We start from the raw sequence: 13117 nt of genomic DNA, 5'->3' as shown, positions 1-13117 counted from the left end.
GTTAAAACGTGTCAACACAACTCCCACCTGGCCATGGACACAGAGGGATGACAGACTCACTGCAGACGAGCTGGAGGATCATGAGGCAATGACAGTTTTACAGCAGTGTAAAACTGCTCAGTTTTACAGAACTGATATTCAGGTGGTAGCAATACAGTGGTAAATAAAGTCTGATTTTGAAGTGCAGATAAGTAGATGTCAGTTTGAGCTTCCAGTTAAGGCAAAATCTGATTTGTCCCACAAAGTATGTGTGTTACCTGAAACAAGTAATTTGGTCTCCTTTTTATCAGTTTCCTCAGATGTGGGAGAAAATAATTCTTACCTCACAGAGGTCTCATAAGAGAGGAAGTACGAATACACTCCAAAAACAAAGCATCATTATTATGTTTGGCTAAAAATGTGGAACATGGTAAGGCAGATTCCAAAAATAATCATTATGTCCACTCTCACTGGAGAGCTGGGTTGGGAAGACAATCCCAGGTTAGGCTCTGATCAGCTCTCAGGAAATCAGGCTGCTCTCTTTCTTCCTCCTCACAGGACAGCACACCACTAATAACGAGCAAACCTGGAAAATTAAAACCAGATTCAATTTCCAAAAGCTGACATTTGCTCATGAGAATGAAGAAGGGAGCAAAGATTGGCTTTTTGCTCCCAGGCAGGAAAGCATTGCCACAGCCAGCTCTGCTCACGCTGCTTCACAAGCAAACGGGACCACAGCCCAACACAACTGAGGATTTTCTCTCTGATAGTCCAGTAACAGGAACTGCAGAAATCAGCACATTTCCCACTTCCTGACAAAACTTTCCCTGTGTTTCAAAAACTCCTGGCAAAGGCTTTGCTCACAGACTGCAAGCCAGGGGTGGAGAGGACCTAGCCCAGACAGTGGAAGGCAATGCTGCCAGCTCAGGTTACTGCCAGCAAGAGGACACAGGTAGCACATTCCACCGAACAGCCACACCCACAGAAATAGAAGGATATCAAAAGAAGAACCAATGCAGTTGGATTCACATTTACAATTCTTTCTGCATTTTCAAACAAAGCAGATTTTTTAAAGACAGTATTTCAGACAAGAATTCACTGCATAGAGCAAATAATTGCATTTCAAGCAAGACTGGAAGAAGGAGCCACTTAATTCCTAACTGTATGACTGTAACCTTGATGTTGTGAATCTTAATCCTGTGCAAGCTTAAATTGGAAAATATGAGATTTTTAAAAGATTATGCAACTTTTCCCATAAAGGGTATTTTTTCCCCACCATAATCTTCAATCTGTTCTGCTACAGACCTGATTTGTTCCTTAGCCTGCAAGTGCACCCATTGTAAAAGGGAATCCTGAGGGATAAAAACTCCCTCAATTATTATTATTTACAATGACCCTTGCCTGCTACCATTATCAAAGCATTTCCACATGTCTACTAATTAATCTTTACAAGACCTGCTATGAGGTGATTTAATTGGATTATCCCTGTTTCTAAGATGAGGAAACTGAGACACAATGAGAGACTTGTCCAAGGTGAAACAGAAAAGCCTTCAGCAGACCTATGAACTTCACCGTAGTGCTCTGGCTCCCTGTGCCTTGCTGCTCCCTGGAGAAAGGTTTACTTGCCCTTGGAGAAGCCCTTCCACAAACCCTAGGTGACTGAAGAAGATGATGATTGGCCAGTTTAATGCTACATGCAAAGAATAAAACATCTCCCCTTTGTTTTAACTGCACAAGAATTAGCTCAAAGCATCAAGCAAATTATCTTCAAAAGAGAACTGTTAGTTTGCAGTCACACACATGCATCAATCTGCATTTCTAGAGTCAGACAGAAGGATTTCAACTGACTCTAGTGAAAACCAAACAACTAGACATATTGCACTGGGATTATGAGTTACTCTTGATCCATCCTTAGTTCTGAAGATTTTGTACCTGGAAAGCTGGAAAGAGTGATCACTGGCACCAGGAGAAATAAAGCTGATGAAGTTTTTGGACACAAAACCTGCAACCTCTGCCCAAGAGTCTCTGTCTGGGTACAGACAGGATTTAAGCTTGTTTGGTTTTCCAATTTCACTTGATCAGGAGAATTCTCCAAGCCTGTCAAGAACAGAAATTTTCTCACCTTGATGAATGACTGCTGATCCTTGGGAAACCTGAAGCATCTCCTGCACTCATCTAGCAAACCTACTCAGAGACCAACCCTGGGGAGTGCTGCACACTGGAATTTTGCAATGATTACCACAAAAGAGATGTTTTCTCTGTTTGCAGATGATGACAGACTGTTTTTTCCATGGGTTATTGAAGATTCCATTTCTAGACTGAGGCCATAGCATTTATGAGATGCCAAGGTGGAGGAAATCCACTTCCTTGTCCAGGTCATGAACTTAAGAAAAATATGGTTTAAATGTAAAGTAGATTGATAGCTAGCAAAGATTGGAAACTGATGGTTGAATGTTTTCAGCCATGGGAAAAGGGACTCATTTTGCAGCACTGATTTCTCAGCTTTCCTTGTGCTCCACTTCTCAGCCTTTGATGGGGGCAACAGCACTTACCCATCTCTCACAAAGTTCTCCATATAAAAGTCACTTAAAAAGTAGGGAAAGATGAGAAATCACAGTCTTACCAGCACTTACAATATATAAATGCTTCAAAAAGTCTTAGAGCATGTGTTCAGCCTTGGTCCTTCCTTGCACATTTAGCACCCTGGTGTGTCTCCTCACAGCTGGGAGACTCCAGTACAAACAAGGCAAGTCACCCTCTCCTCTTAAGTCCACCCTTCAATAAAAAACCAGAAATGCACCAGTGGAAGAACAAGCATATGGTCAAATGCTCTCTAGTGGAAAAAAAAAAAATAAAATAAGGAGGGCTGCTACTTTTTTGTTGAGTTGCATCCTGATCTTAGAGAACAACCTGAAATTTCAATGAGTTGTTCCATTGTTTCAGTCAGAAAAGCTTTTTAGGTCCTGCATTTATGAGAAGAGTTGATAAAAATGAGCCCTGGTATCTATCTGCTCATTTATCTTGGACTTAGGAAAGTACTAGGAAGCAGCCAAGATGTAATAAATTTAAAGGAAGAAATCATGGCCAGTCAAGTGGTTCAGGAAGGGGAGTCTTGGCTTTCTCACCACAGGCTGTGAAACAAAAATAGATATCAATACACACCCATCTGCTGGAGGAAACAGTGAAAAATATGTATTATTTATGCAGTACTTCTTTAAATAGGAGTGAGCAGAGAAACTGAACCAAAAGACTTTTTGTGGCAGGTTACAAACATAAGGAATAATACATGCTGTCAAAATTTGCAAACCCACTCACATACAAGCTCTAAGAAGAACTGCTCCTTTCCCCATGTGACACAAAGCAGACCTTGGAATATTATATATTTCTCATTTTCCTCCCTTCCCCCAAAAGCTTTAACCACCAAACCCTACTGCCTCTTGGGAGAGGGCAGAATCCCACATAATCACAGACCCCCAAAATGTTTATTGATCAGTATCAGCAGAGATGCATTGCAGGAAAAGCCTCCTTAACCAAGCACATATTTCGAATAAGGCAATAGTCAAATCCCCACATTTTAATTTGAATTTAGGTAATTACCACAACGTTACTTAAAAACCTAAAAACTCCACACAAAGCATAGTCTAGCCAATACAGAGATCAGAAGACACTTATTGTACAAGTGTTTAGTAGAGAAAAACATGTTCTGCGTAGCAACCACAGGCACTCCTGGCCATCCAGAGGAGGAATCTAACACTATAAATGTCAGCAAGCAACTTATGCCACTGTGCCTCAGATACAAAGGCCTAGTCACTGGGCAAGCAAAAATTATATAAAAAATAGTTATTGAAGGAATATTCAGAAAACCAGATGCAAGTATTAGCTTGCTTCCCTTTGTAACTTTAAATAAAGATCGCTCCTAGCTAGGTGGGTTCTGTGCTTGGACTTATTTATAAGCTGTTTTCTCACCCAGTTTATGTACAGGAAAAGAGAGAGGACACTGAAAGCAATTTACCATTTTGATGTTATTGAAATAGGAACTCAATGTGGTACTAAAGTATGTGATGGTCCTGAATCCAAGGTCAGACAGGGTTGTCTGAAGAAAATGGTTATCTAAACAAAGCACTGCCAGCAAGATGGCTTTTTCATTTTTATCCTTTTCTTATTAGAATGAAATTTTTTCTGCCACTATAACTAGCTGAGTTAATTCAAACAGTTCCATTTTTTTTAATGTACTGGACAATTTATTGTGAAGTATGAGCTAAGACTAAGAATCTCCTCCAGGAAAATGTGTCAATGAGTGGATTTCTGGCCTTAGAGAAGTTACTAGCCATATTAGGCAGCCAAAGGAGGTTTAAGGAAGGACTGTCATGCCCATCTTGCAGATGAACCTCAGTGTGAGGAAACCAAGAGTCTTGCTCTGTGGATCTGCCTCTCAGAAGGATGTTTCTCACTGCTGCTTCAGTACTGAAATGAAATGGCTTTTCCTCTCTGGTTCTGATCCAGAAAAGATCAGCCAGGACCTCAGGTCTGCAATAGTACTGCTGACTGCAATAATCTACATGAAATGGGCTTACCAGTTCGAGGAGAAAAAAGACCAAAGTACATGACGGTGATGTGTTTCCCTCACCCCTATTTTCCCTAAATCTAGAATATGCACGTTTACCAATTTGAAAATCACAGTGATTCACTCCTCCCTTGACCCTAGCACTTGATTTCTTTTTCCCTTCTTCCATTATCTTCAAAGTTCACTGCACACATGGAAGATTGCACCCAAGGGACACCAACCAAGTGCCAAAGTGGGGAAGCCAGTAACCTCACCTTGAAAATGTTAGCAACATACTGCTTTGCAATATTCCATCTTCAGGACACCTGGGTGACAGACTGTCCCAGGTTCCATTTATGCAGATGTTCCCAGTGCATATAAACAGGGTTTCCAAGCTGATGGCTACCTCCAGGTGTGATGGCATGTTTCCTTACAGTGTGTAAAAGCTAAAACCTTTGATGAACAGACACTACTGGAACCAGCAAGACCACAGGCTAGAAGCTCTGTTCAGGCAGCTGCCCAGAGACAGTGAGTCTGTCCTTGCTGCTCTCTGAAAAATGAACAGATTATGCAGAGAACACGAGGCTATGGTGTATCTGCACATGCACAAACAGCTCCTGCTTTCAGCCAAACTCTGAGGAAAAAAGCAAACCAGCCAAACAAATATTCCTGTATTTCAGAGAGCAGCAGCCACTCCACTTTTCTGCCATGTACTGGCTGTGCAGCAGGGGGATAAATGCCAGGACCATACATAGTTATCCAAGCACCCCACTAGCTGAGACATTTGTCTTCATGCAGGAGGGCCCATGGTCAAACTTCTCCTCCTAGTTCATCTCAGTATCAGACAGGAAAAGAGCTTTCTGTGCACAGGCCCCTGGGTTATTTGCTGAATAAAATTCTTTCTCATTAGCAGGCCAAAACCCAAGAAACAGCCACTGGAACAAATAAGGTTCTGTGCAAATATAATCCCCACCTCACAACCAGGGAATTAAAGCCAAGAATTAGGCTGTAGCCATTCCCTTTCAGCACAGTGAATGCTTAAGCAGGTTACAGCTTTGCACTGTGGATGTTTTCTGGGGAGAAGAAAGAACAACTGCTTTACCAGCCCAGCTTGCTGCTCTTAGTTGAACAAGGCTAGGGATTGTTTTTTGACAAAACACTTAAGAACAATTACTGCATGTCAGTATGTTTTAAGTGTCAACCTCAAGGATTGATGAAAGTGCTGGTATTTCTTCAGCCTGCTCTTTTCCCATCAGTGGTATTTGTGATGTGCAGGAGAAAGGGCCTGGCTAACATGGAAGCTAACAGAACCTTCTCATTTCTGCTGCTGCAGCAAAAATTCATACAGGTGCCTGCAAAAGAACGGTTCTCATTTCCCACAAGGATGTTCTGTGCCCAAACCACAGCCACAGGAAGGTACTGTGGGCACTGTGACTTTCAGCACCAAGCTCAGGTGGCAGAGAGAGCCAAGGTAACAGAAGATCCAGAGAGGACTGGTGCTTTGAATTGCAGCAGCACTGCCTGGTTCACAGAGATAACCTGGACAGCTTCTTGAGGACAGTGGTTGTGGCAGACCTGGGATTTGCTCTGAGCACAACCAGTGGTGCACAATGCAACAATCCCTCAATACAGATGAGCAAGACCAGTGCTTGAGCTCACCTTTGTTTCAAGCCAGTGTAACTTCCAGAGAGATAAACCAGCACTGTGGCTGCTGGAGAGTCTAGAGGGGTGGTTGCACTTCAGCTTGTCACCAGTGACTGAGTTGAAAAATCTGTGTCATCCCAACTGGGCAGAGAAACGAGTGCCATGGATGTCAGACACAGACACGATGCTGGAGATGAGCATCCCCCTGGCACATCCCACCTGCAGCTTCAGTGACACAGACTCCCTCCAAAGAATCAGAATCTCTGGGTTTCTTGCTGTGCCACGTGCTGTGCCCCTTGGAAAATAACCCAGAAACTTTCTCCTCCTTTAGTGAGCCTTCACTTAAAATAAAGCTGTTAGAGGGAGGCTCTGCATCCTAGTGTCATGGCAAAACCAAATTAGAATTGATTTTCCTCAGCTGACACTGATAACAAAAAAGCTGATACTACCAATAGTAGTAAAATTCTTGTGCATGTGCCCCTTAAAAAAATACAAGAGACATTGACAGCAGAACCCTATGTCATCTCTTCTGGGATCAAAAGTACATGGCATAGACTTTCAATCAAACCTCAAAACTCCCAAATTATAAACAGATATAGCTGTAAAGATCCAGTCAGCATTCTCAGCCTAGTGATTAATTTGCTAAAATCTTCAGGTACCACTGTACTGCTTTAAAATGTGGCTTGTTCTATCATGTTTGTGAGTATTCCTGAAGCAGAAAAGGGCCAACTTCAGCAAGGTTACTGATCATAAAATTCTGTACTAAATAAAGACGGTGTAGTTTTAAATTTTCTCCTTGTAGTTTGGATATCACAAAATCTTTGAGTATTACAGTGTCACAAGAAGGTTCTCAAGAGTTAAGTCCTATTCAGGAATGAAATCCTCTTTTTTTCATATTTTAACGAATTTTCTCTGACCTCAGAATGTGTAGACTTTGAATTCCAAACACAGAAAGAGTAACTGAACAAAAATAATAATAACAGCTGCCCAACACGTCCTCATTCCCTCATCTCAACAACACCGTACCAAACAAAACCTCCACACATGACAAAGGTTATTACAAACTATTTCCATCTACAAAGCCAAACCATTCTCTACATCAGCTCTTGCATGATGCCAAGAATCTGCAGCTCTCAAGCACATGCCAACCACCTTCTGTGACACACAACCAGCTCCACCTTTGACCCCTTCAGCCATCCCAGGTGAAGATGGCACACTTAGTACAGGGAGAGCTGGGTGTAAAAGGGGATAGATCAGACCTTACAGAGATGAGCCAAAGGAGCCCAGTCACAGCTCCACAGCATTGTGCAGGCTGTAGGGATGATGCAAACAACTGCTCTTTTCAAAGACAGAGGCTGACAGAAGCTGGAAATGCAAGATGTGGTATACTTATGGAGGTTTGGGGCACAAGCCAGCTTATTTTAATACAATTGTATGCAGAGGGTTTTGCTTTTTCAAACCTGCTTAAACTACTCTTTAAGACTTGTGTGTTATCCTCTCCCAGCATCCAAATATATTCATATTCCCTGTCTGATTGCCTTGCTCAGCGTAGCAGCACAGACAGTGTGCTTAAGTGATCAAAGCACCTTTCAGAGCTGTACTACCAGCACTTACAAACAGACTTGTTTTACAAACATTCTGGTTTGCAGACTCAGGGAGATGACATGTTTTGCTCATCCACCCCATGCTGGATACCGAAGTGGCACGTGCTGACACTTACCTAGGAAGCCCTCTTCATCCACAATGATGGTGTAGTCCTCAGGGGTTTCTGTGAGGCTGAAGAATTTGCACCTGGCAAAAGTAAACAGCAGGAGAACATGATTAGCATCTGCACTGAGCAAAGCCTTGTCTGCCACCTAAAATGGAAATCCTTTGCCATCCAAGCTGTGCTGAAGGAGAGTCACAGTCCGATGTTTATGGAGAGGCCTGAGGCATTAACAGACCTGGATTTTATTTCTGGGTAGCTCATACTGTGTGACCCATATTCCCTGCTGCCTGCCTATGCACAATGAAGCTGGTAAAACTCTTATTATTTGTATTACTTAGTTCTTAGTTACTTTTCTTAATTGTCATATCCCTTAAGGCTTCACATCACATCCAGGACCTGCTGTGTTGCACCGATAGAGAGCAAAAAACTTTGCTCACTGACTGCTCACTCCAGCACCCTCCAAAAGTGTTTCTATGGTTCACACATGCACCTTTTTGCCCACTGAAGTTTCTTGCCCTATCAAGGTTGGACATCTAAGCTCTCAACCAAGCCCCAGTATCTCTTGCTCCTTCAGAGGCTTTTGCCACCAGCAGACAGCATCCCAATTTCCTGTGCTGGTCCTCTCTCCCTCCTGGGGTGCTCCTGGTGTAGAAGAGTGCCATGAAGCCAATGGACACAAGGCTGAGCTTTCCCCCTGCCTGATCTCCTGTGGCCTCTGTTCTGCTCCATCTTCTGACACCACAGGCCATGTGCAGTGCAGCAGCCCCAGCCCATTCACCATTTAACACAATGTCACCTCTGACAGGAGATACAAATCAAATGTGACGTGGGATTCTTCTTCCACTGGAGACATACAAACAAAAAAAGCTTCAGCCTTAAGGCGTAACACCACATATAGTTGAAAAGGTTTTTTTTCCCCTGACACACCAACATATGTACATCAACATCTACTGAAAAAACCCAGCTTCTATCTAGCTGGTCCCTAGCAATAGCAGGAAGGTTAGCATGACATTTTGCAAGCTCATGTTCACCTTCAGCAGAGCATCAGCACAGTGCTGGCCAGCATCCTCGACACCCACAGCTCTCCTGGGCCTCCAGGAGAATGCCAGAGCACGTGGACTGACTGTGTTTCTTGCCTAAGACCAAGAGAAATTTTTCCTTATAAATTGGGTGCAGCAGGAAGAGCATGTGTCTCTAAGAACCAAAGAGCAGGATCTCGCTGTTACACTACAATACTCTCAAAGTTATCTGAGACAACCTACAGAAAATATTTTAAATACTAGAAAAAAAGAGATTGTTCTCCAGGCTTCCAAATTTCACAGCATCTTCACAGGGTAATTTCTGCATGAAGCACAGTTCAGCAGGATTCAAGAACCAGGGACTACCAGGGCATCTCAGCACTGCTGAGCATCTGTGTCCAAAAGTCTTCAAGACTTCTGAAAATCTGGAACCCCATACTGGTGGCTTAAGACATCAAAATAATGAAAGCATTCGCTTCATAAAAAATCAGATGAAAACATGGCTTCAGCATTTTTTGACTGGCTGAAAAGAACAAACATAGCAGCTACCCCCTCCAAAAGCAACAGGGAGAAAAATGAGATGGATGCTGCCCTCCTCATCACCTCATCAGAAAACTGAGAGGAAACAACACACAGTTCAATTAGTGGTCTGCCATGTAACCAACAGGATTTCGTGTACATGGAAAGCATCAGACAACCTGCCTTTAGAGACCTGTCCCGTTTTCCTGGAAGCATCCATCACAACAATCAAGCATAACACTCCCTCCTAGCACAGACATATCATTACAAAATACAGACATGGCCCCACCACAACAGAAACCACAACTTAATTATTTTATGTCATTGGTAATAGCTGCTGTGACAGCCACATTTACCAACTTAACTCTCTCCAGGAATAGTGCCAAAAAAAGCAGGAAATAGCAGCAGTTTAATTTTTTTACCATCCCTTCTAAACTGCATGAGACACAAGCTGGGCAAAAAGGACTTCTGGGATATTGCTTCAGGTGGGTTCCAGGAGGCAGAAGCGCTTGTTACAATGGATGAATTCCCCAGAGAAGTCACTGAAATAAAACTCTTTGCTACTACTGCCTGACTGAGTCACATGCATACTGAGTAGGGAGAAACTAGAGGTCCTAAAGGAGAAAACATTAATATTAAAAACCTAACCTTTCCTGATCTGTGATGGCATTTATGGAATAATTTTTTACTAGAACAGTAATAGTGTCTGTGTGCACACACTGACACCAGCAGAAGAATGATTGTCACAGATGCCAGTTTCTGGGCACACATCTAAATATGCTGATATTTAAGGGATATGTACACATGAAATCCCATAATTGCTGCCTCAGAACTCATGTCAAAACCTCATATCTCCATATACCACCTCAAAGCCCAATACCCAAGTCAGTTAAATTCTGTAAAAGGTCAGGGCCACAGAGCCACCTGAATTTAAGTGCGAAGTCTTTCCCCAGCACAGAGAAGACCGGTAGTTCTTGCAATATACATTCCCTTAGTTCAAGCCAATGATGCAGTCTTTTCCCAGAGGAAATCTAAACATGAAAAATTGGAATTGCAAACTTTGTGTGATAGGAAAAAGGAACTCAGTGTCATCTCTCTCTCCTGCATTACACTACACATGCCTCTTCCATTCGAGTTATTTCAATAATTTATATTTCACTTAAACCAGTCTTTGATAAGCTGAATGCCAACAGCATCACACCAAAGCCAAGAAAGGAAAAGAAATGCCCTTTAATAATTTTGAGACATCAGACAAACAGTATTTCTCTTAAGTACATGTGGAAACCCTATATGTAGGAAGACAGTAGTTTTAGTTTCCTAATAGACAAACCTTAGAAGGATTATTTTGGATTTCTGCCTTCTCAGTGTTTAAGCACATTTTCACTTAAGCACTGTTGCTGACTTTGACTGCCTGACAACATATGCCTTTTTCTGGCAATGCCACAAATGTAGACCAGTCTATTATTAGATTAGATCTTTTAAACTGCAAAGCTTACACTGTGTATGGAAGAAATTCTCAAGCTTGCACAGAGCATGAAAGTGCCTACGGGATGCAGCAACAGCATCATTTCAGTTTGCAAACAGTACTCCAGTCTCCATGGGAGAAGGGAGCAGGAGAGGGGAGTGCTTGGCTGTGCTTGCAGGTCCACACCAGAAGTGTCTCCTCCAGACATTTGCTCTTCTAGGTCTGCTGAGATCACAGGAGTGGCAATACTGGGATGAACGTGACTTCTATTTGCTCTGGGTCACACACAGAGCACAGGTTTCTGGGAATAGTGCTGTTTCTGGAAGTTCAGTACAGACAATGGTCTTTAAGGAAGACCACAAGTCCTACCTCCTTATTTATAAAGAAACTGCTTAATTAATTGTTATCTCATCAGGGTGGAGTGTTACAAAACTGCTTGCCCTATGGAAAAGATTCATTCCAGAAGCACGTGGGCAGCTGGTCTCCCCACATGTAGGAAACCATGGCCAAATGCCATTCAAGGCAGTCGAATGCCAGGTCTGGAAGTAACACAAAAGTTTGCAAAGAAGCAGTTTAACTGAATAGAAATCTAGAAGCAGCAGCAGCAAGTTCATCAGTGTGAATATGAAAGACAGAATTTGTTGGGATTTGTTCCAGGCTGTGTTCCCATTTGAGATGAGGAGAGGTTTGTACACTTTACTCCGTATGTTATCATGACAATATATATTCTTACTACCGAATAAAACACGTGCTAATCATCTAATTCTTGGTGATCCTTTTTGCAGTTTTTAAATAATGACAAGAGGAAGATTCAATGCAACATCTTGTGAGACACATTTGGAAAGCAATAAAGGACACCTGTGCTGTTAATGACATAGAGGGCAGAGAGGACTGTTAAAGGGTGGGCAACTCCTGCTGAGCACTCCCTGCCTCTCCAGTTCTCCTCATCCCGTGGATGGGGTCCCACAGGCCCAGCTGGAGCAGTGTTGCTGTCAGGGCACTGGTGTGGTAGCAATCACTACCTGCTGCTCTTCCACCCTCAGCAGTTCTAGTGCAGAAGGGTCCTCTGAGAGACCAGGCAAGGTATTCAGCTGCCTAATTTCCTCTGTCTCCACAGCAGCTCTCCCAAAAGCCCATCAATGCCCTTTTGGGTCCTTGACATACCCTCTTGTGAGGCCATTTATGCCAAAGATACATGGACTCTCTGGGCCAGGCACAATGGGCTGGTTTTGCCATTCATTTCCAGTCAGGCTCACTTCAGCTTCCAGCACAGTCAGCTGTTGGGATCCTCCTGTCACTGCAGAAATTGAGGTGGATTCTGCCCCTACGTATCTTGATGGAATTGGAGAACACTGTGCAGCAGTGCCAACTAAAGCTTTATGTGCTTGTGGCTCTGATGTGCCATGGATCCACACTGTCCAGTAGATCTGATGGTCCCTTTCCTCCACCTGGCTGGAGGCAGGGTCCCTCTACTTCTGGCCATAGTACTCCATGCTCACTTCTTGTAAATGTGAACTGGAGGTCCCTTCAAGAGGATCAGAAGCAACATCAACCCTCCTATTGCCTCTGAGGACTTCCCCACAGGAGACATTTCTGCAGCTTCTGCCAGGGCAGTGCAGAGCTGCACAACACTATCAGGGTGCTGTGCAGCTCCACAAAGCCATGAGACCAGTAAGAAAACCATCTGCTGCTCTTTATGTCAAAATGAAATACTTGGAACCTCAATACTAGTATAAAGTGAATTTAAGGCAAGCTCAGGCAGAAGGTGAACCACAGCACAAGAGAAAATGCAGATGCACATATCATCTGCAGCAGGACATGAGTCTCTTCAGGAACCAAAGCAGCACAGCATTGCCAGCAGCAAGGGATAGCAAGGGCTTTAAACTTTAAACTGGACCAGTCATGGGCATCCTTAGCACTGCTGAGGTGCTGCCTATGCTACACTGACCTACTATAAAACCATTAGTGGGGAAGCACAAAGACACATCCTCTTAGCCCAGAGCACTTGGGGGAGAACAGAAAACTGTTCAGAAGGTCTGTCAGCACATTCTCCTCTGAGAACATAAGCCCTGTATTTAAAAGCTTTTCCATCCTTCTTCTCCTCCAGAAAAATTTATTTAGGAATAAATAACTGTGAGAGGGGATGAAGACACTTGAAGTGCGAACAGTGACACAGCCCTCAGACCCAAGAGACAGGAGAGCTGCCTATAACAGAAATATCCTAAAGAAAAAAGTTACCT

The 13117-nt window shown here is 43.1% G+C and overlaps 1 protein-coding gene across 2 annotated transcripts in view; it reads right to left on the bottom strand.

The window, feature by feature from the left end:
• The window catches only part of CASTOR2 (cytosolic arginine sensor for mTORC1 subunit 2), a 126338-nt gene that overhangs the window by 56675 nt on the left and 56546 nt on the right, over positions 1 to 13117 (bottom strand). For both annotated transcript variants that reach the window (XR_012051473.1, XM_030288100.4), the window contains exon 2: positions 7887 to 7957. Coding sequence is in view for 1 of the 2 variants with exons in the window: in XM_030288100.4 (XP_030143960.1) it covers positions 7887 to 7957 (71 nt within the window). In the remaining variant the exon portion in view is untranslated. The remainder of the gene's footprint in view (positions 1 to 7886; positions 7958 to 13117) is intronic.

Source organism: Taeniopygia guttata, chromosome 19 (assembly GCF_048771995.1).
Source record: "Taeniopygia guttata chromosome 19, bTaeGut7.mat, whole genome shotgun sequence".
NCBI lineage: Eukaryota > Metazoa > Chordata > Aves > Passeriformes > Estrildidae > Taeniopygia > Taeniopygia guttata.
The sequence above is the reverse complement of the archived record's forward strand: the minus strand, read 5'-3'. Positions and strand labels throughout refer to the sequence as shown.